The 24,696-nt window shown below is 40.5% G+C and overlaps 1 protein-coding gene across 4 annotated transcripts in view; it reads left to right on the top strand.

The window, feature by feature from the left end:
• The window catches only part of SLC4A4 (solute carrier family 4 member 4), a 387,105-nt gene that overhangs the window by 148,713 nt on the left and 213,696 nt on the right, over positions 1-24,696 (top strand). For all 4 annotated transcript variants that reach the window (XM_072624425.1, XM_072624427.1, XM_072624426.1 and 1 more), the window contains exon 4: positions 9,479-9,614. In XM_072624425.1, coding sequence (XP_072480526.1) covers positions 9,479-9,614 — 136 coding nt within the window. The remainder of the gene's footprint in view (positions 1-9,478; positions 9,615-24,696) is intronic.

The following is a 24,696-nucleotide window of genomic DNA, read 5'->3' as shown; positions in this document are numbered from 1 at the left end:
CTATCTATATCTATAAAATCTCTACCTTTAATGTGTAAAAAGATGAAAAAAGAATGTCTCTATTTTCATTTATGCTTATGTAGTCCATTAAGATAAATTGCAGTAGTTATAGGATTATACATTTCAAGTTGGAAAGAGACCTTAAAGGTCAAGAGCAATCCTTACATTTTCCAGATGTGGAAACTGAGGCACAGAGAGGTTAAGTCAAGTAAGTATTTATGAAGAGTTCACTATATATCAGGCAGTATGATTATTGCTGGGATACAAAAAAAGGGCCAAAACATTGTCCTTGTCTTTAAGGAGCTTGTATTCTAATGGGAGAGACAACAGTGTCCCCAAAATAGAGTGTAGCTTTAAGGTATTTTAAAGCCATCTAAGATATTAAAGTTTCAAACTACACTGGGACTGTTGGGACACCTTGTACAATAAGTTTTGTGCATAGCAGATGTATACAAGTGAATGGAAGGTATGGAGATAGGAGTTTCATTGTTACATGTGTGTGTACATATACACACATTATATAGACATATATTCATACACACATATGTACACATACGTACTCATATGTATAAATTATGCATATTATATATAAATTGTATATGTATTATATATAAACGGCATATATAATATAAATTATGTCTACATATGTAATTTATCCTTTCCATTTTGTTTTGTTCTGCCAGTTTCCTAAAATGGTGGTCCAAGGTTCTTAAATAGAAAGTCTCCAGCCCCAGGAGCCCTCATTTGCCTGACTTGCCTATCATATGCATGTAAACATCCCCACCAGCTCCCAGGCTCCCACTAGGCAGGAATTGTTCATTATACTCATTATCTCTTATTGATGGGTAGCCTTCAGGGCAGCCACAGTTGGATGTTTCCTCCTTCAGAAATAAAAGGACACATTCACAAATGGATGTTAGCAATAATAAACTAAATATGCCACCAGCCTCTCTTTAAACGATTGTGCGCATTGCTGTGTGTTTTTCCTCCTCGGAATTCCCTTTTGATTTGTTTTTTACAGTTCAGCATATCCTGCCTTTGGACACTGAAGTGTTGTTTACCTCTGGTGTTTTTCTTCCATTTTTTGCAAGTTGTTGTCTTAGCTTCTCAATTAGATTGTATGGTCTTTGAGGGCAGGAATATATTTTATGGTTCTTTGCACCATTATAGGTGACTAGGATGCTAGCTAAGACCGTTGTCTTGAACATGGTGGGTACCCAGTCACTATGAATTCATTGACTGTTCCACAAACATTTATCAAGTGCTTTCCATGTGTTGGGCATTATGTTAAATGGTGAAGATCCTAAGAAAAGCAAAGACATGTACACATGTGAGACTATAAAGAAAGGCAAAGGATATAAGCGCAAAGAGCTTATGGGCAGGACAACCTACCAAAAAAGAGAAATATGCAAGATATAAGGAATGTAAATGGGAGGTGATCCCAGCAGGGAGGCACCAAACAAAGTCCCAAATAAGACAGAGTTGCCTAGAATGCCACCTAAGGCCTATTATTTTTATGTGTTCTCAATTAAATTCATATAATAAACCATAAGTATTGTTGATTCTTAGCTTTCCATTTGCAAAAGGTCAGAAGGTGCCCTTCTCTGTGGTTCTTGAAGAACGTCCCTCTTAAAATCTAATATAAATTAAAATACAAATGACCACTTTGGAGGTATTAGTCAACAAACAGTTATTAAGCACTCACTGTTTACTGGAGATGGTGTTAAACTCTTTGTAGAAGCTCTCTTTTTCAGTTATGCTTGTATGTACCTAGAAATGTTCAATGCTCATTTGCTATTGATTCATTCACAAAGGATAGAATACCTACGATGTTCAATGTTCATTTGCCATTGATTCATTCATTCACAAAGGACAGAGTACCTGCTATGTGCATAGTTCTGTGTAAGGGACTTGCAAGGAATCCTAAGTTATCCCATGAGTTATCTCTCGACTGATCGGGGAAGTCGAGTTATACAAGAGTTAAGTAACAATTAATGGAAGGACATGATTAAGGACAAAATAAGTGGCACAAACAGAAAGAGCTATAAGGTTACAGAGAAAGGAAAGCTGACAACAGACTGCAAAGAGAAGGAGAAAGGAAGGGAATGAGAATTTATTAAGTGCCTATGATGTACCGGGTGCTTTACAAATGTTATCTCTTGATCTTTACAACAATAGCTAGATGCTATTATTACTCCTGTTTTTCAGTTGAAGAAACTGAGGCAGACAGTGGTTAAGTGACTTGCCCCTGGTCACATAACTACTAAGTGTCTGAAGCTGGATTTGAACTCAGGTCTTCCTGATTCCACTTCACCACCTGGCTGGTTGAGGAAAACCTTGGAGAAGAGCCATGGCTTGAGATGAGTTGTTCAGGATGCGTAGAAATTGGAGGAGACAGACCTTTCAGGAAGACTTACTGAGCAGCCTGAAGCTAGGAGCTGACATAGCTTTTCCAGAACACAACGAGAATGCCTGGTTAGAGTGAGGGATCCAAGCTGAACATTCACTGGAGACAATGGAAGGAGGGCAGTGCCTAGTTATATAGTGATCTGAATGGAAAGATAGGAGACTTATTTTATTTTTTTAAGCTTTTCCAAAGGGATCTTTACTTCACAGGGAGAGCAAGAACAGAAACACAAACATTTCCCTTAACACTCAGGGGATATACCATTCTGGGTCCTCTACTATCTCAGTACCTGGGAAGAACTGGTATAAACCAGTTTTTCTATTATAATCCTCCCAATCAAGGTCCCTTCTTAATGCCAAATGCCATCTCTACCACTGCTAGACTTGTCGGGGAAGGTGGCTTAGGGCTTTACTTCTCGCTCTCTGGCTTCTGGCAAATCCTGGCACGAAATCCAGCTCCCAGACTCCGATGGCTCACTCTCCTGACCTTTCAATGGTCACAAGGTCATAACCATCTCCAATTCCTTCACCTAAAACAGGAAAGACCAAAGAAGCACCCCCCCCCCAAAAGCCAGAAACTCTTGTTCCCCAGGCTCCAAGTTGGAGGATGGGAAGGTTAAACTTTATCCTGTAGGTCATGGAGAATCTCTGGGGTGTCATGAGCTAAGGAATGGTATGATGCAATCTTGTCTCAAGAAGATTGTCCTGGGAGTGGTGAAAGGCTTTGAGGCTGGTTAAGAGGCTGCTGCAGTGATCCAAGCTTGAGGCGATGAGGGTCCTGGCTAGAGTGGAGGTGGTGATGGTCTAGGCTACAGTGGTAATGAAAAGGAAGGGAAGGATGGATGAGATGCCTTGAAGGAAGAATGGATAAGAAGTTCTACCTGACCATTTGACAGAGGCGGGAATCAAAAGATAGCATCCAAGGTGACTTTGAGGCTTTGGACTTGAGTAGCTGGCAAATAATGAATGATCTGATTAGAATCTCCAGAATGATCATTGTTAGCCAAACTATCCTACAGGCTAGTCAGACTGTCACTGGTTGTAAAATCCTAAGTGCTATCTCTTGTAGGAAACATATCATGATCCCTTTAGTTGCTAGTGTTTCCCCTGCACTCTTTTTGTATTTAGTATATACGTTTTTGCATAGATGTAGAAGCTTTAATAGTTTAATACTGCACTAAAACTTTTGGGACACCCTGTAATAACAACAGCTAACGTTTATGGAGTATTTTAAGGTTTGTAAAGTGCTTTACAAATATTAGCTCACCTTATCCACACAACAGCCTTGGATTATAAGTGCTAATATTATCTTCACTTTACAGATTAGGAAACTGAGGCCGACTGAAGTTAAGTTGGTGCCCCAGAGTTACACATCTAGCCAGTGTCCGATGCAGGATTTGAACCAAAGGTGTGCTGAAGCCAACCTGAACCTGGTTGAGACAGCTCATTGTTAACTTTTCAGTGTGGGCATTTCATGTTTTGGAAATCTCCAGTCCTATAAATCAGGCCTTTGTATATTGTTTTGTTGGGAGAAAATACTCATAATGCAGAGGAAAAGGGCTGAATGTTAAACATTGAGCATTATACCTCTGATTTGAACTCAGGTCTTCCTGACTCCAGGTCTAGTGCTCTATCTACTGTGCCACCAAGCTGCCTTTCCACCCACTCCCCAATAAAATATAAGCACTTGGACAACAGGAACTATTTAGATTTGATCATGGTGTTCCCAACCCCTAACCCAGTAGCTGGCACATAGTAAGGCTGAATTGAATTCAACTGTATTGCATTGTTGATTCCTGATCATTGGTCATCTGTAGGAATCCCAATTTTTTTTTTAACATATGATCACCTTGCGATGCACTACCTTGTCCTTATCCTTATTAAACTCATTTTGTCTCTAATTCAACGACATCTTCGTGAAATATAACTTGATCATTAGGCCTGTCCATTAGTTTGGTGCTGACTCCAAATTTGATGCTCTCAAGAGACATTATCTGGGTCACTGATAATGGCTTAGCAACATTTAGTCTACAACTGACCCCTACAGCTCTTACGGCTGCATGAATCATACCAGGGGGTGTTAATGAACCCAAGAACCATAGGAATAGTTTGGCTGAATAATGACATTAAAGAAGAGACATTGATGTTTGGTTTGCCAGTGTACCCTGAGGACCATGGGACTTTTCTGCCTGACTTGCAACTAAATCCTTCCACGTGTGCCATCTTCCTCCTCAGCATTCGAGCTTCTTGATAGTAGGAACTGTCTGACTTTTCTTCTGTGTCTCCTTTTAGCTTCAGGGCTTGGCACATAATGAGCATTTAATAAATACCTCATTCATTCATTCATTTATACATACATATGCAGAGTTGATTGGAAGAGCTCTGAGAGGGAAAGGTATCAGTAGCTGGAAGGACCAGGAAAGTGTCCAGGAGTTGATGGTATTTGCACTGTCTTGAAGGAATTCAAGGAAAGAGAGAGGCAGAAGGCAGAGCATTTGAGGCATGAGGTACTACTTAGGCAAAGGTACAGAGATGGGAGATGGAGTGTTGAATTGGAGAGTGGACATTATAGGCAAAGAGGTCTGTGGGCACAGGAGAAAGAACTCTGAATTTGGCATGTAAAAGTCCAGCTTCGGATGCCACCTACTACTTATGTGACCTTAGGGCAGTCATAAAACCTCTGATGACCTTTCCTCCTTCTTCAAAGGGACCAGCCAGTTTTGAAGGTTCCTTTGAGCTCAGCACCCTGTGCTGATCTATGAAAACTCCCATCAAATGTACTTTGCTTCTTGGCTTTCCACACAAGATAACCTTTTCTCCTAAGAGAATCCAGCCAGATTTATAATCTCCAGTCTTCCTGATCTATGCCTTGCCACCAGACACAGATGGCTCTGGAGGAGAATGTGAGACTGGTGACCTTGCACAGCTCTGCCTCTCTGTAATCCAATTCACTTGCAAATGATGGCACCATCTTCCTGATGCCAAGGTCCTCTTGGAGAATGAAGAACAAACAACAGCCACCCCTCAAGTGCTCTGTGGTCTGGACCACAATTCTCTCTTTCATTGCTGAGTGTGGTGGGCAGGGCAGAATAAAACAAGTTAAGCCTGATTATAGCCATTACTTAGCTTTACTTTGCCAGGCTTCCTGTACTGATAAAGAATGCTGCGTTAGCTGGACAGACCCTGCTTTTTATATAATTTGGTAAATGGTTGCCCAGTAAATATTGTATTCTCTTTCTATTGCATGCATGTTGAATTTCTGATTTTTTTTCCTCTAAAGGATAAAAATTAGCCTGTTCTAGAGGAGATGGTACTGGCGTGGCTGGGTTTAGGGAGAACTGGATGCTTGGATTACTTCAGACACTTTTCACGGGGAAGTCACTCACCTTCCATGAGGCTTAAGTAACAAGCCTAGAACTAATCTGCTAAGTCATAGCTGGGTTTTCATCTGCGTCATGGAGGGAGTTCTGACAAGAGTCACAGATCCTTCCTGAGCCTTTGTGTAAAAGTAAAGCCAAGGCTTGTAATTTCTAGATTCATCTTCACCCTTGTTCAGACTTGTGCACATAAAAAAAATTGGACTCATGATTTCATAGTGAAGGGGATCTCTGTTTTCCAAGCCATATTGGCTCTCCTTTGGCATCTTAGGGTCTTACAGAGTTCCTTGAGGACACAGAGAGTTTGAATGGTGTTCCCAGTGTTAGAAAGCCTGCCTTTTTATGCAGAGGTGGGATTGGAACCCAGGTCTCTCTATCTTTCTAGCCACCACCCCGTACACTCTTTAACATGGAGCTCAAATCCAGCCTCAGGAACGTATTATCTGTGTGACCTTGGGTAAGTCACTTAACCTTGTTTGCTTCAACAAGTTGTTTAGTCGTTCCAGTTGTGTCTGACTCTCTGTGACCCCATTTGAGGTTTTCTTAGCAAAGATATTGGAGTTATTTGTCATTTCCTTCTCGAGCTCATTTTACAGATGAAGAATGGGGACAAACAGAGTTAAGTGACTTGCCCAGGGTCACACCGCTATTAAATATCTGAGGCCACACTTGAATTAAGGAAGATGAGTCTTCTTGACTTTAGACCTGGCACTCTGTGCACTATGACACCCCTTAACTGCTGTATTACATGACTAGGAGTAAGAGTTAGACGGATGAGCCAAGGCAGGATATCAACATAGAAGTCAAGGGATGAAGAAAACGGTCCAGAAGGGGGGTGACCAACATTGTCAAAATCTTCGAAAGTTCAAGAAAGGTCAAAGATGAGAAAGGTCTATTGGATTAGGAATTGAAGAATTCATTGGTGATTTTTGAGAGGACAGTTTCATCTGAGTGGTCAAGATCTAGAAGAGGCTGAGGAGCAAGTAGATAGTGAGGATGTAGAGATAATGCATGGCTAGTAGTCTTTTTTTTTTACGGGTTTAACCATGAAAGGAGAGTTTTGGATGACATCTTGAGGAGATGGTTCGTAAGATCAAGGAAATATATGAAGAAGGGAAAAAGTTTGGATTTTCTGCAAGATTTTCAAAAATCTTTTTGTATTTTAGGAATCCTTGTTAGTAAATATTGTGAACAGCAATTGAAGTTTGTGACTGTCAGCCTCGGAACCGTTAAGATGGGTGAATACATTTTAAATAGACAACATACTTCATTTGGAAGAAGGTTCTATTATCAGGGATTCTGTCCACCATGGGCTAATTTTTTGCTTTTCTTTTGCCTCCCAAATGCTACTTGAAAAGGAGAGTACCTGATAATATTCCTATATAAAAGTTCTAGAATATTGTATTTTTTCCCGTATGACAATGGTGTCAAATTCAAATAGAAACAGGTTCTTGCTGGCCACATGTTGACTTAGAAAAACACAAACTAACATTATTTATGTCGATCATATATTTGTTTCATCAAACATTTCCCAATTATATTTACATACTTTCCTGTGGAATGATGTTGACTCCTCTGCCCCCAAAAAGAAAGAAATGTTAATATTCTAGGATTAGAGATTACCAGGGACCTTAGAGGTTAAGTGACTTGCGCAGGGTCACATAACTGGTGAATATCTGAGGCAGTATTCAAACCTAAGTCTTCCTGTGTTCTACTCATGACACCATGTTGCCTCAAACGTTCCATTACAATTAGTTAAGGTTTAGTTTAGTTTTTTTTTTTCTTTTTGTATTGGACTTGTAATTTCATTGGGGGAGGGACCTCCTGGTGAGGAAATACTCTTCTGAATTGGAGTTTATTATCCTAGAGAGTTTCCTGGGGTTGCTGGTACAGAAGGTGGTACTTGACCCCACTGGATCAGGAGTCAGGAAGACCTGAATTGAAATTCAGTCTCAGACACTGACTAGATGTTCGACGTTGGGCAGGTCACTTAACCCATTTGCCTTGGTTTCCTCATCTGTAAAATGGGAATAATAACAGACTCTACCTCCAAGGATTTTAGTGAGATTATAATTATAAAGCACCTAGCCTAGTGGCTGGTACATAGTAAGCACCATATACATGTTAGCTGCTATTATCATTATTATCTCCTTTGGAAAATAGACTAGGCTAGCTCACTTTATACTATTCCATCCTGTCTGAAATTTACTTTTAGATTCTTTGAAGACTCTAGGATGTTTTTCAACCCTATGAACATTCCTTTCACTAATGCATGTTGGAAACTCTCCTGTCTCGACTTCTTATCCCACATCATTCTTGCCTCTGTTTTTCCATATATCCTCCACAGCAGAGCTATCAAACTCTGGCAAAACTACTGAGTGTGGCCAGAAGCCAATTAGAATGTAATTGGAAATGTTTAACAAAATAAACAAAAATATGAAATGACATAGATAATGTGAATTTGTGGTTGTCTAAGTCAGTATGCACCCAGGCATCTGCTTCTATTTGAATTTGACAGCACTGTTCAAGGTGATGGGCGTCTTCTATTGTTCAAAGACATTAGTTTTTTCATTGGCTTACTTTGTAGATTATAGGAACTTTCTGGTTCTGTGTTTGTAGATCAGTGCATACAACCACATGCCTTTAAACAAACCCTAATATGTAGACATGCACGAGCAACCTGGCACCCCCTTAGTATGATTTGTGTTCCACTGGTAGAGTCTAGAGACAAGGGCGGAGAACCTATGAGCTCTAGACTACATGGGACCCTCCAGGTCCTCAAGGGAATCCAGTTGAATTCAGTCAAAGTGACAGACGAAGACCTAGAGGGCCACTTTTGACCTGGAGCCTCACCCCCCAGGCCATTCTGAACTTTTAGAAATATCCTACTGCAGACGAATTTCTTAGTGCCCTTGGAGCCAGAAGAACTCCTAAATCCCAGGACCTGACAAAAATTCCAGTTAGTTTTTCATTACACAATTTTCTGAAGAAGAGGTCAAAAAGAGGTGGTAGGGCATCCAATTATGGGTTTGAGCATGTTGGGAAATGAGTTTTCTTTGACTCAGGTGTACAATATTTTACTTGGGCTTGTTTTCCAAGTGCACTGAGGCCTGACTAAACATTTTGGGGGCACTAGCTCCATGTAAAGAAGAGGCCGGAGTTTGTTAAATATTCCTTCGCCACCCTTGCAGTTGGCCAGTTCTGAGTGGCCATGAGCCAGTTGGAGCGCTGGTTCCAGGCAGCAGACAGAAGTGGTGGTGGTGGGGAACTAATCATTAGGATGTTGCCTTGTCCCCTCCCACCGCTGAATGAAGAAGTGATTGGCTCAGCTGGGTTTCTATCAAACAATTAAGAAAAAATTCATGAGGTGGGAAAGTAGGGAGGGGAGGAAGGCTAGGCTGCTTCAACTGATCTGAAGGCTAAAGGTCCTTTCTCACTTTTTGCAGACCAAACTGAAGCTGGGAACTGTCTTTTGGGAGAGAGCTTGAAATTAGCTAGAATCTGAATGATTTTAGCCTTAAAGTGGTAAAGAGTAGAGGACCAAGTGAGAAAGAAAATAAAGAGAAAGATGTCCAAGGAAGACACCAAAGGGAAGATTAACAGCGTTGGGGAAAAAAGAAGATCTCGCAGTCATAGTTCTTTGGTCCTCCAGGTGATCCCGCCCGTCTTTAACCGTAGTATTTTTACCTCTGCAGTCTCCCCTGCGGCCGAGCGTATCCGCTTCATCCTGGGGGAGGAGGATGACAGCCCGGCGCCCCCCCAGCTCTTCACTGAATTGGATGAGCTCCTGGCGGTGGATGGGCAGGAGATGGAGTGGAAAGAGACAGCCAGGTGAGGTCTTGGTCGGGAGGCCCGGTGGGAGATAGAGTTGTGTACTCTTCACAGAGGGGGGTCCTTGACAGGCTCTGTCTAGCCCTGGAGTTTTGGACAGCACACTGTTGGGTACACACAAGGTGGAAGAAGGTATCTCTTCTCATTTTTACATTCTCCTTCAGATTTTCCTTTTGATATGGATGGGAAATGTACTTGCTGTTTTAATTATGGTGACTTTTATCCCTAGGACTGGAATTGTTTGGGGGTATGAAATCTTAACTGAATAAATAAATAGAAATCATCTTATTTTCTGTTTATTTAATGGGAGGCAGTATGGAGTAGTGGGTAGAGAGTTAACCTAGGAGCCAGGAAAGTCTGGATTCTAGTCCCTAGATTATGGACACATACACTGACTCTGGGAGCCTTGGCAAGTTACTTAACCTTCCAGAGCTCCAGGCAATTCTCTAAGACTACATGTTTCGAGGAGGGGGGGGCGGTGTTATCTGCATTGGTAGGAGTCTCTTCATTCAGGAGTTCCAGTGAAATCACAGGTCCAGTCGCAAACCCCATGTTATTGAATAGGAAAGTGCTTAGAAAAGCTTCTAAGTCCCCCACAGGTGTTTTCCCCACTCTCTGCTTTCACTTAAAATGATATCCTTGGAGATCTTTCTTTGCTTTCTGCCCCGCTCTCTTTATTGTTAGGATGAATCTTTGAGTATTTTTACATGATGTACCTTTCAGTATATGAACAGTAACAGCTAACATTCTTGGAGCATTTCAGAGTTTACCTCATCTTATCCTTACAACTGTGCTGAGAATTAGGTACTATGATTGTTGTTGTTTCAGAGATGTCCAACTTTTCATGACCCCATTTTGACACTGGAGTACTTTGCCATTTCCTTCTTCAGCTCATTGTACAGATGAGGAAACAGAGGCAGACAGGGTGAAGTGTCTTGCCCAGGGTCACACAGCCAGTAAGTGTCTGAGACTAGATTTGAACAGATGAAGATGAATCTTCCTGACTCCAGGCTCTGTGGTGCCACTTAGCTGCCTAGGTACTATTGTTATCACCCTATTTTACAGATGAGGAAACTGAGGCTGACCAAAGTCAAGAGACTTACCCAAGGTCACAGAGCTTTTAAGTGTATAAGGATTAACACTCAGTATTTCCTTACACCAACCCTGCCCTCTATCCACTGTCATGTAACTACCACCTGAATCTAAGTATTGAACTTGTCTGCGTCTGGGAAGGGTGGCAATCCCGTTAGACCTGAGGGCTTTACAGTAGTCTGTCTATTAGCCGGGCTTATGTCAATCATCTCTTTATTCATTTTCTCAGCCCGATTTCTTGGCTGCAATTTTGGACACCCTTGTATTTGAGACCCTTCTCCCCCCCCCCCCCCCCCCCCCCCCCCCGCCTTCTGTCTTTTCTTTGGCTTCTATCTCCTGCGCTGCTATGGCCTCCTTTGGACCTGTCTGCATGGTCCTTCTCCATGTCCTGGGCAGCGTCATCCTCTGTGTCCTGTCCCCTGCGTGTGCCTATGCCCTGGCCTCTGTCTTGAGACCCCTTCTCCTCTCTTCCCATACTCCTTCTTGATGAGCTCATCAGCCTCCAGCTTGTCAGTCTCACCTCCTCAGAATCTTCTGGGTCTGCTTTCCTCCCTCCACTCATTCCAGCCCCTTTGTCCAAGCCTGGACTATCACCATGGTCTCCACGTTAATTTCCCTGCCTCCTTTTTCTTACCCTCCCCCCGAACAGCTGCCAAACTGATATTCTCAAGCGTAGGTGTGACCGTGTGTGTCGCTCGCCTGCTCAGAAAACTTCCATGAGTCTCCACTGTATATGGTCTAACTTACAAATCCCCTTCAAAATTGGACTCTAGCCTCTTCTTCCAGGCTGATTGCACAGGCTGTCCCAGCAGCGTTAGCGCAGCTTTTAAGCTTAACTACGCTGCACGCTACCCCTCCTCATTCGCATTTCATTCTAGCCAGAGAGGCTTCCTGGGACTTCCCCATGGGCAACATTTCATCTCTTCCTTTGCACAGGAGACATGGGCCATCCCCCACTTCTACAAGCTGAGAATCTTTTCCCTTTTCTGCTTGGCCTCTCGAAATCCCTCGTGTGCTTTAAGCCTTAACCTGAGGGCCTCCTCCTAGAAGTCTTTCCTGATTCCCCACCAGTTCCTGTTGCCTTTGGAAGTCACTTTGGATTTATTTTATTATATTTTTACATATGTATATGTGTAGAAGTATACACACGGAAACGCATACACACGTACACGGTTTCACTTTGTATTTTATTATATATGTATGTATAGATGATGTGTGTTCATATCTACAGCAATCTGTACTTATTTCTACTATGTAGCTATAGATACAGCTATCTCTATCTGTACTTATCTATAAGATAAATCTATAGATATAGACTGGCCTATCCCTATCTGCACTCGTTTTTAAGCTCTTGGGGAGCAGGAACCTATCCCAAGTGCCCAACACAGTGCCTGGAACATGGGGCTTAAATGTTTGTCGAATTAGAACTGTGTGATGTAAAAGCCCCAGATAACCCCATCCACTCATAAGACAGTGTTCCCTCCAAGCCCTACTGTGTTCCACTACCAGATACTTGGCGACGATGTCTCCGTCATGGATTACTTGATCTGCTTCTATAAATCCAGTTAGCAATAAGATCAAAGGCCATTACCTACCCCATCTTCAGCACATAGGCCTGAAGCAAGAAATTTTCCAGAACATTACTCTTTTACTGATAGAAAAATGAAGCAAAGACAAGGAAATTGACTGGTCCAGCCCAGGCTCAGGCCTTCAGCTTTTCCCTACCCCCTCCCTGGTCACTGGGAGTCATCAACTCTTTCTAGAGCCTGTGGGAAATTAATTTGTGATCCTTTGTATACTATACATTCAGATAAACTTTAACCAAGTATGTAGAAGAATTGAGAGCATGTAGTTGCTTCCCTTCTGAGCAGTCTTCTGAGAAGGACAGTAGTCAGCTGATGATATGAGGGTACTGGCCATCATTCTGAGTTCATCTAATAGTAAGATAGACTTAGACAGTTTTTAGTGGGCACTTTTGTTTGTTTGGGTTTTGGGGATTATCTCAGCCATACTCTCTATTTTTCCTGACTTGCTCTTGGTAGGAGAGTATGGGAAATTTGTGCTCAGACTCAAATTCTGGTTTTGGCTTTTATCGTTAGTATAACTTTTAGCAAGCCACTTAATTTCCATGGATCTCAGTTTCCTAATCTATTAAATGAGGAAGCTCCAGTCTAAGATCATCATCCATTCCTTGTCTGAATCCATAATCCAAGCATGCTAAAAACCCTTTATAGGTATAGTAATGAGGTTCTCAAGTTTTGGAACAGGATGCAAGATAAGTAGTATTTTTCTCCTTTAAAATGCAGCAAAGCCTGTTGTGATATGATTTATGCTTTACATATATTCTGGTATATTATGGGTCATTTCCCCTGAATCTGTATTAGAAAAAAAAGCCACATGTAGTTGTTGCCCCATAGCAAGAATAACCCTGAACTATTCATTTTCTAGTGAAGTCTAATATACTTTCCTTCATCAATGTAATGCCTTATAAAGCATGCACGATGGGTTTGACCCTTTTCATCATTCACTGTACTAAAGAGAGGAGATTTTTGATTTATCCAAACCCTCAGAACTTCCTCCCTCCCTTCTATTTCCTGCTCCCTCATGTTTGATTGAAAAGCCTCTTCTCTTTTCTATAAGGGGCCGCACCATGCAATAATTATTAGCATTGAAGTAGTGCCATAATATTTGCAAATCATTCAACAAATATGATCTCATTTTTCTTCATAATAACTCCTGGGAGAGGTTAGGTGCTATTATTAGACTCATTTTACAGATGAGGAAACTGAGGCAGACAGAGGTTAAGTGACTTGTCTAGGACCACACAACTGTTACGTGTCTGAGGTCAGAATTGAATTCAGATCTTTTTGACTCTAGGTCCAGTGCTCTAACCATTGCACCCCCTAGCTGCCTAGATATTAGGTAGACAGCTGGCTTTGAAGTCAGAAAGACCTGTGTTCAAGTCCCATCTCTGATAAGTATTGGTTATGTGATCCTGGGAAAGTCACTGATCTCAGCCCTTTAGGCAATTTCCCTAAGACTCTAAGTTGCTGAAAGGGCGTTGATCTTATGTGATGGAGGGGATTTCCTTCCCTGGGGACTCCCTATATCACGGAAATCCCCAGGCACGTGGGGGATGGCAGATATAAACAATGGCAGCTTTATACCCTCAAGGGCTTACAGTCTGGTTGGCACTAGAGTCTATAGTAGACACATACACACATAAGCACGATGTGAGATAAAATGTGATTGGCAAAGCAGAAAACCAGAGGAACTATCATTAATAAGATGTGAGAGAACTTTTCTTTGAGATGAGCGGAAGACAATCAGGACAATGTTCATGTAGCAAGTGTTACTTTGGCTTAGCTATGTGGGGGGCGGGCTGGGATGTGGCCCAGGAAGATTGCCCTGCAAAAGACATGGGGACAAGAGAGCATTGAATGAAATTGGGGGACAGCTACTGGTCCATTTTGGCTGTAAAGAACCTTGGAGAAGTGTTAGTCTAAAGAGCTTGTAGAAGGCCTTGAATGCCAGCCTAAGAAGTTTCTATTTCATATTAAATCAACTGATAGAATGAGGATAAAATGTTTGGCAAAGTTCCATGGTCTGTTATACATTGTACACATTGGAGTGCCCTTTGAAGGTGTCAACCCTTGTGCATTAGGGAGGTGAGTTTGGCGGCGCTATGGATGGGTGGCCAACAAGCCATTTAGGAAGCATTTATCATAAACTGGGGGGAGAGGTCTTTTCTTCTACTTTATTTTTCCTCTCTCTTAGGGGAACTATTTCCATGATCTCTTCTCTTGTCTGTTCCCCTGATCTACCCGCATTCTCTCTATACTCTTTAAATTTCACTTCATAAAAGGTACTCTCAAGAAAGGTCTCCTGTAGGAAAACTGCTCCTTCCCCTCTCTATTTCAGGTGAAGAGTGTATGTGTATGTGTAGGGCAGCTAGGTGGTGCAGTGGATCGAGCACTGTGCCTGGAATCAGGAGGACCTGAGTTCAAATCAGACCTCAGACACTTAGTAACTGTGTGACCCTGAGCAATTCACTTAACCTGATCGCCTCAATTTCCTCAATCATAAGATGGGGATAATAGTATCTCTACCTCCCAGGATTATTGTGAGGATGGTATATTTGTGAAGTACCTGGAAACACTGAATTGCTACACAAACTTCAGAATGCTGATGCTGATGTTAGGGCATTTTTCCTTGCATCCAGAGAAAATCTGTCTCTCTTAAGCTTCCATTCATTGCTACTCCTTCTTCCCTCTAGGGCTAAGGAGAACAAGTCTTTTCTCTCTGGAGATGATAGCCCTTCAAATACTGGAACATAGCTTTCATTTAACCTCCTTCTCTTCTGTCTACATACAGACACACACAGAGAGACAGATGCATAGATAAATATAGAGAGCCAAGTCTTCATTTTTGTAGACCCAACCTTACCAGTCCTTTCTGTTTTGGAATAGTTTTCAGGTCCTCACCATCAAAGTCACCCATGTTTTCCAGCTTATGACTACCCTTCCTTGAGAACAGGGACTTTCTTTGTATCCCCTGGCTTATAATAGGCTCTTAATAAAAGATTATTGCCTTGCTTTGACTTTTCAAAAGAGCACCCAGGACTGAAAACCTTTGCTTAGATGTGATTCAGATAGAACATGGTGCAGCTGTATTACCATCTCTCCAGCTCTGGACACTATGCTCTTCTTAATGTAGCTGCACTGGTTTGGATGGTTTCCATATTATACTCAGGACTTATTCTGACCTCATTTAGACCTCCAGATCTTTTTCAAATAAACTGTTGTCTAGTCAAACTTCACCCATCTCATCTTTTGGGAAGTTTGTTGCTTGAGCCCAAGAGTAGAATTTTACATTTATCCCTATTAACTTTTATCTAATTAGATTTGGTTCAACATTTTAACTGGTTGAGATCTTTTTGGATTCCCACTATCATTCAATAAGTCAGATATATCTCCTGGCGGCAGACTTGACCCACATCTGTCCCCTGTGCCTACAAATGTTTAACCATGTTTTAAGTGAACTCTGCTCCTAGAAACATGGATTTGCTATATGATTCACATCACTTAATTGGCAGAAATGTTTTAGTAGAAATTCAGATCAACATCAAGTTTCTTCTCATATAAGAATCTGGGAAGATTTAGCATACTCTTGCCTACTCGCTTCTGGTAAGGTATTTGCATTTTCTGTGTAGTAATACCACCATTTTAGCAATATAATCAGCAATCAATAGTCTGTTTGGGGGGAGAAATGTGAGGGAAGGAAGTTTGAGATGAAGTATGGTTTATGAGTGTTCTAAATAGGTAGGACAAGGTAGAAGGTGATTATATCAAAAATAACTACTCTTAACATAACTTTTGTAATATGAATCGACAACCACTTTTGCCCTTGTAATTACTCATCTCTTTTATAGATGAGAACTGTGGAACACAAAGGACTTAACCCAAGACAGGTCATCGACTGGACCAGGGACAGAGCTCAGAATAGAATTTACTTCTTTAAGTCATGGAATAAGTCAGAGGAAAAAGAATCTAGATTCTGTCCTTCCATATAGAAGAACCTGATTGTGAAAATGCCAGAGAAAACCAGACCTGGCTTTTCATTTTTCTTTCCTATAGTAAATTCCTCTTGAAAATATACTATTCTTGTTACTCTGAACAAGTTTTGCCACTTTATTTATATGAAATCCTTTAATGTGAAACCTACCTTTCTGAGTATTAATTTCCTTTCCTTTTCCTAGTTAATTTCCTAATTTTCCTAATTAATTTGCCAAACCAATTCTCTTCTAATTCATAGCTTTGTGGAATTTGGAGAGAACTTGGTATGAGTTTGACTTGATGGTATCTGGGGTCCCCTCCAACTCAGATTTTTTTTATTTTCTAATAGTGGAATTGGAATGCGTTTTAGTGAGAATCCATCCTACCTCCCGTTTATAGGTAAGATGAGAGCAGTGTTAGCATAAATCTTAACTTTGGCCCATCTGGGAAGCCTGATGATTCCCTGTTCTTCTTGGAACAACTGTGATATCAGTTGAGACATTGGTGGGCTGGTAAATGTCTAACAAGTGGTTCTCCAACAAGACAGTGGATGCACTTTTAAGTTTAATTTGGATTATTAGCATCTTTCCCAATGATGTTTTTACGTTGCTGCTGTTGAATTGTTTTAGTTGTGTCCAACACTTTATGAACCTTTTGGGAGGTTTTCTTGGCAAAAATACTGGAGCAGTTGGCCATTTCCTTCTCCAACTCATTTTACAGATGATGAAACTGAGACAAACAGAGAGAAGTGACTTGCCCAGGGTCACACAGCTAGTAAGGGACTGAGGGGAGATTTGAACTAAGTTTTTCCTGACTTCAGGTTGAGCACGGTATTCACTGTGCCACCTAATCAAATAACTAACCAAATAAAACAATTCAATGAACCATGAAAAGCAATAAATAAGCCCCGATGGCTGTTTTCTGGATAAAAATGCCTACGCTAAAATTTTAACAACCAGCTTCCCAGAGCTGCTATGAACTAGCTCCAATATTCCCCTCAGTTGAGAGCTGGAAGGGATGTTGGTTGAATCCACCCTCCTCCTTTTATAGCTGACAAAGCTGAGGCAAAAAGGCCTAAGTGACCTGCCCAGAGTCACACTGCTAGAAGGTACTTTTTCTTTGTCGTATTAATCTCCTGGCTCATCACCTCTCTAATTCAGTTGATTTCACCCAAGTCAATATTAACCATTCATAGCGAATATGACCAAGTAATGGGTCCTAAAACATTCTGTGCTTTTGATTTAGATCTGATTGGTTCTTGCCAAGAAAAATGCACATTAGACCACAACACTGCTTCTTTTGTGGAATGTGCTTGACCATGCTGCTGACCTCTAGGAGAACAGGCAGAACGAGAAAGAGACAGTAAGAAAGGAGGCCTCTAAGACTCAGGAATGTTCTTGTTTAACTGTTGGGAAGCCCAACATTGTTGTAAAGTCAAGAATCAGAAAACTATTTACGGGTCGGGATGACTTCTGAAATTCTATCCACCCTTACTGACCTTACTCTTGTATAAAGAAGGCAAGTTAGTATGACAGTTATAGGCAGTAGCGTATTCCAAGTTAGATCTGATAGAGCTCTTAAGGACGAACAGACGAGTCATATAGGAGAGCTTGTGAATCCACTGCTTAATATCTTACTATTTTAATGTCAGGATATTAGAATTTTCTGGGTATTCAATGAATTGGAGCTAATGGTAATTAGCTAATTAATACTGCCATAGAAGTATCTGTGCATCAAAGAGTTTTTCAATGGGGTCCAGATAAAGAGTTCTTAAAGGAAGTAGGAAGAAGGGTAAGGTATGACCTTGTTTGAGTGAAGGCTTAAAGTCATCCATGAAGAATGCATATTTCCAAACCTTTTTTTAAATTTAGTGATGCCAATATCTTTAATTATTTTTTCCATTTCCCTTTAAAGTCTGAGTTTTTTGTTTTTGTTGTTTAGTCATAATTAACAAGCATTTATTTTCTCTTCGACTGACCTTTCACATTGAAAAATATAAAGAATGAAATTATTTTAGCAATATTTGCTTAGCTAAGCACAACAAATTCCCCTAATGGCTGTGTCTGAAAATGAATGTCTCATTCTGTGTCTTGAGCTCATCACCTTTCTTGAACTTTTAATGATTTCTGAAATGAATAGGTCATGTAGCACCAGGGTCTCACCACAGCCACCTAAATATAAGCTGTAGACTGTGACTCCAGTTGGACTCTTGCCAAGCCCCAGTCATGGACTGGCTTGGTCTGCAAAGTCTGGAACAAATGGCAGCTGTAATTAGCAGCACCGTTTTTACTTCTTCATTGAAGTTATATGGTAGAGCCTTAGATTCCGTCTAATCCAATTTGTGTGGAGAAAACAATGCTCTCAACAGCAAAGTCATCATCCTGCCTCTGTTAGAAACCACCAGTGATGGGGAGCTCACTACCTTATTGGAGAACCTATTCTCCTTTTGGATAGCTCTAACCATTAGCAAGTTTTTTCCTGAAATCCAGTCTAATTTGATCTTTTTTGCAGTTTCTCTTGAATACCTTCTCTGGGGACAAAAAAGCATCCATTAATAGCCATGATGGTTGGCAACTTTGTGATTAGTTTCGAATCACCAGTGTTATAAACTAGCTATTGGTCTTTTGTGAACGTTAGGTTTTTTAAAACTAGATGATAATTTGGGGTTTGTTATTGTCATCAGTGTAAACTTTCACATACCTTGCTTAGGAATGGAAACTATGGACGTAACATTTATTTAGGCAATATGGGTTAACTCGCTGCAAGTGAGGGTAACCAGATCTGCCTGTCACACAAACACACACACACACACACACTCACTCATAAACATACACTAAATATTTTTGCTTATACCAGATGATAGTAAGAGGTCTAAAGCAGTTTTTGCCAAATAACTTTAGACCAAATGAATTGTTCTGAAAGAGATGAAGGCAGATGGATATAATTAATTAGGTACACAATACACTGCACTTATGTACAGTGTTTCGTAGTATTTCTTGCCCTGCTAAACTTGAAAATTCAAAAGTTCTTGAAAATAGCATTTGATCTATTTGCAAACCAGCCATTGGCTTCCAGATTGGGTAAAATGAGGCACTAAGTGGTTGACAACTCAATTCATTGTAAAATTTTTATTATGTGGTTGGATTTTGTTCCTGGACAAAGATCAAGCCTATTTTCCATTATAAATTGTAAATTTCCATTATAAATCACAATTTGAATTATGATTCATTACAAAATTAGAGGCCTTGAGTTTTCTTAATTATATTTTATCATATGCTTGCTAATTTGTAAAACTCAAATGCCCGGTGGTTCTCTTGCTCTTGAACATGTCAGTGAAAATCTGTTTCATTGGCAGTCCCCTAACAGGATACACTTTATCAATGTACTTCTCAGACCTTGAGATAAATAATTTTTTTTTTCTTTTGGGTTTACCTCTAGTAGGTACGACCATATCGAAACTGCATAGCACTAGAAAAAAAGGACATCATTTATCCAATAATATCTTTGTTATCTGATAAATGCTGAGATTTGAGGAAACATAGACCCTTTATGGAAAACATGGTAATTTACCATACGAGAGGGATAATGGCTTTTTAATATACTCTGCAATGAAAGATTTTAGCTAGTTTTTAATAACAGAAGAAAATATGCATCATCACTAATTTTCCAATTTTATTTAAATTATTTATTGATTGATGTAATTAGATTTCCTAACCCACCCGGCTTGAAAGGCAGCAGCCACTCATAGGTCCAATTCCATTATGAATTCTTACTGTTTGTCTTTAGTTTTTGAAGACTGACCAATGACATGGTATGAATTTGATTTGGCTCAGGAACTTTAACTTGTTCTCTTTTTCTCACCTGGGCTAGTTTGCTCCTTCCCCTCCCCTTACCCAAGGGCTCCTCGTATTGGTGCCAGATTTAGCACAGACACCCAATGGGCAAAACTCAAGCCCTGATCCACTAGCCTCAGCCTCCTTCAGGGGAAAGAATCACAGGTGTGAACCCCATCACTTGGCCCAGTTAAAGCTTCTAGTAAGCTTGTTGATTGACTGACTGAATCCAGATACAATGGAAATTTTCTACTTCCTTGAATATTTTTTCAGACCATTGCCACCCCTCAATGTAACTGGCTTTAGAACCTCCCAGTTTGTGTGATTACCATCCACAAATACCCACAGACAGTCTACCGAACATGTCAAAGTCTTCCCTCCAGTCCTTTTAATGCTGTGGGAATGACATTATCTTCATTATTATTAACAGTTTGCTGAATCTCGTGTGTTAGGTGCTGCATTAATTATAAGTGACATAGAGTTAGATTTTACATTCTAAGGAACTGTCTGGTGCTGAGGCTTCAAAAGGCCACTTTCTGCTTGTGGCAGAATGCTGAGCTGGAGGGTTGCATAACAACCCTCCAATGGGGACAATGGGGAAAACCAGAATGATCAGAAACACAAGCCAGCTGGTAGTTTATTATTTCTAGATTAGCCTTCATTTTTCTAAAAGTGATGTTTATGTACGTTATTATTGTTGTGTACAAAGTCTGTCTCTGGTGCATGAAATAGATGTGACCCTGGGCAAGTTACTTTATCCCCTCCTTGTCCAAGGCAACTCTCAAAACGTCTAATTTTCAGGACAGTTTTGCTGATCTGAATTGGTGAAGGGAACTTTCTCACTGGGAGTTCCCTGTGCTAATAAAATCCTCAGGTCCCAAGAAAGGACCACATTTTTATTTATAATGAAAACCATTGCAATTCATGGGAAAACTTTTCACAGAAGGACAAAACACTTATCTTACCGAATACAAGCCAAATATTATCAGTGAAAACTCTCTTAAGGGGAAAATTCATCTAGCAAAAATTCTGTCTCTGTTCATTCAAATGGTAAAATTTTAGAACATTTCTGTGTTCTCCCAGAGTTGAACCCTTTTCATAAAAATGTGTCCAAATAACATCCATCTAAGTAACTGCAGAGTTATTAACACTTAGTGACAAGAGAAAAAGATGGTGCATGGGTGCTGAGGGGGTGAGAGGAGGGTGGTGGAGAAGTCTAGGTGAGAGGGAGCTTGAAGATGATTGGATAACACCAAGGGACAGGAGAAGAGAGACCTTCTCCAGTGAAGATCCTTGGCACGACTGCCAGTTTCTTTATCTGATTCTCAGTTTGCATTGGTTTTCATGAATTTACACCAACTTGAAATTTTCAAGCCAGCCATGACTGTCCTTCAAAATCTTCCACCTTTGGTAACCTCCTGCATGTGTGTGTGTGTGTGTAGTCAGAAAGATCAGAGTTCAAATCTGTCCTCAAACACTCCCTAGCTATATGGCCCTGGGCAAGTCACTTAACCTCTGTTTGCCTCAGTTTCCTTCTCTGTACAATGGGGATAATAATAGCACCTACCTCTCAGGGTTATTGTGAGGATCAAATGAGATAATTATGATAAAGCCTTAGCACAGTGCTTGGCACTTAGTGAGTGCTATACTAGTGTTATCTAGTCTTATTTTTATTGTACAAAATATAGGCAGAAATGGAGATAGGAACGGGCGGTATGATTTCATTGATATAAGGAACTCTAGGATTGAAGAAACTCCCCCAAATGCTGCAGGTGGGTCCCTTCTTTCCAATTTATTTAGAGAGAACCATGAGATTAAGTCACTTGTCCAAGGTCACCAAGCCATTATGCATCAGAGGGGAATCTTGAACCCAGATCTCCTTAGCTTTAAGGCTAGCTCTCGATTTACAACATCATGCCTCCTTCTTATATGTCCATCCATATAAAAGAAAAACAGCAAATAATGGGTGTGTTTATTTAGCAAAGGATGAGAGCAGCTATTTTTAAAAACTGAAATAGCACCCCAAAGACAGAAAATAGATGCGACAAAATAGCATTTGCAAATCTCATTTGATTTCATTCCCCCAAGGCTTTCCCACACATGAATGCCAGGTAGCGGAGTCATTAGCAGTCAGTGAAACTGAGAGCACTTCCAGCCCCTTGGCTGAGTTCTCTCCCCTAGGCAGCCCCACTGCTCTCCGTTATTCCCTGGGCGCCAAGGTCCTTGAATCGAACCAAGTTCTTTCCCAAAAACATAACATTCTGAAGATTTCTCTCAAAAACACCACTGAATCCCTTACTTAAAAAAAAAAAAAAAAAAAAAAAAAAAAAAAAAAGGTCTGCAGTGTGATCTCTGAAACGATGAATCCTAGTGCCAAGGAGAGGATGATGAACTTGATATTTATGGGTTTAAAGTCATTACAGATTTTAAATGCAAGTTTGAAGAAAAGTCTAAAGGATCTAAGACTAACTGAAATAATCAGCTGTTAACAGATGAGAAAATTAAGCCAAACTAATTTTTTTTTGCTTAAACACCAACAATTCTGAAATGCACCATTCAGACATAGACTCCTTCCCCTGTTGAACTATTTGATTTTGTTTCTAGTTAAGAAAAGTGATGAATGCCATAATCTTTAATGATTATTCTTTCAAAAAAAAATCCCAGCACCAGATCAACTCCCTGTATTTGCCCTCCAACTGCCTTTTTCAGTTTTTGAAGAGGGCCAGGTTGGAGATATTGGGGATTCTTTCTGAATCTTGTGGAATTTTTACTTGTGATGAAAAGGTAGCTGAATGTAAAGGAACTTCTGACATGAAGAAAATCTGCTTTTTTATCCTCAGGCTAGGGGTTCTCATTCTGGGGTCTGTGAACTTGGAAATTCCAATATGGGGCCTAATTTGTTTTACTATCATTGGCTTTCTTTGTAATCTTATGTATTTTAATTTATACATTTAAGAAGATTCTTCTGAGAAGGTGTCTGTAGACTTTGCCAAAGAAGTCTGGAATATAGAAAATGGTTAAGAACCATGTTCTAGATAATTCATTCTAACTTTCCTTGAGGTAATCTGTGTAGTGTTAATAGAAATGAAGTTGGGAGTCATTCAACCTAAAAGCATTTATTAAGCTCCTCCTGTATGCCAGGCAGGGAATGAAGAAACAAAGATGACGAAGAAAGGCACGACAGTCTCTGTTCTTAAGATGCTCAAGATCCGTTGGGGAATAGGAGATTTAGGTTAATAATCCTGAATCTGACCTATACTAACTGTGTGTCCTTCGACAAGTTAACCTTTAGGATCTCCCTTTCCTTGTTTGTAAAGGAGGGAATAAAATACTTTCCTCACAGCATTATGTAAATGGGAGTTATTTTTCCTCTTATTGTCTTGAGAAAGGGCAATACTCAAATGTTGCTTCAGGGCTTCTCTCTTTTTGTCTTTCTTTGTATATTCAGCTCTTCCTATATTTCCTGGCTCATAGCAGGCACTGAATAATGCTTGTTGACTTGACTTGATTTCAAAGGCGTTGGCTCCATTTCATTTGAGCAGTTTGTACTTCATTTCCATGACTTCAGGAGTATTACTAGTACTATTATAGTAATAGGAATATAGTAGTAATAGTAGTGGTAGTAGTCAGAATAATGTTAATAATAATTAGTAGTACTAGTAGTAAGAGTAACAATGTTATATTCATATAACACTTTAAGATTTGCGAAGTTCTTTACACGTTATCTCATTTGATCCTCAGAACCTCCTTATGAGGTAGGTAGGTAGTGCTATTATCCTGTGTTATAACTGAGGAAACTGATGGTCAGATAAAATAAGGAACTTGGATAGGGGCATACAGCGAGGCAGAATTTGAAACCAAGTCATCTTACTCCTGAGTCTAGCACTCCATTCACACCTCTATCTTGTCTCTTATAGAAGGGGATACATATGGTGGTGACCACGTCATGTTGGTGTAGGTCGATGCCATCTTTGCTGGTTTTCCAAGGGTGGTGGTAATGGGGATACTCCCTGGTCATTGGGCGAAAGTTTCTGATTATATGAATTTCAGTTTAAAATATGTCCTTAATTCTACTTATCCCTGAGATTTTAGAGCAAAATCCTCACTTTGATTTGCAGTTTTTATTCTCATAGTTATTAGCTGGGGAGGGGGTGGGTACAGGGGAATGAGAATAAGCATCTTAGGCTCATCTGCCTCTGATCTCTGACCTTTGTCCCTATGGCCAGAGTTAGGTGAGTGTTTAGTTTTTTTCTGGGAAAACATTTTTCAATCATTAAACTGCTGGGTGAAGAATGTAGAAAAACAAGATTCCCCGCCCCCCCCCCCCCCCCCCTTAATCTCTGCTTGAGCTTTATAGAAGACCTGGAGTGAGAAAAGAGAAAGTTTTTGTTCGAGCCATAATGCATGGGAAGATGGTGGTCCTTTTGCCCCCTTTTCACAGCTTGTCAGACCTCAGAAGTCCCTATATAAATACTGGCGCGTGTGCTCAGTTCTATTTTCCATTCTGTCGCTATATTGCCATACATTGCTGAAGGGTTGTCAAATATTCCCAGCCTGAGAAGGCATATGCCACACAAAAAGGAAGTAGAACTTCTGTGTAAG

Source organism: Notamacropus eugenii, chromosome 7 (assembly GCF_028372415.1).
Source record: "Notamacropus eugenii isolate mMacEug1 chromosome 7, mMacEug1.pri_v2, whole genome shotgun sequence".
In the NCBI taxonomy this organism is placed as follows: Eukaryota; Metazoa; Chordata; class Mammalia; order Diprotodontia; family Macropodidae; genus Notamacropus; species Notamacropus eugenii.
This window is presented reverse-complemented; position numbering and strand designations above follow the sequence as displayed.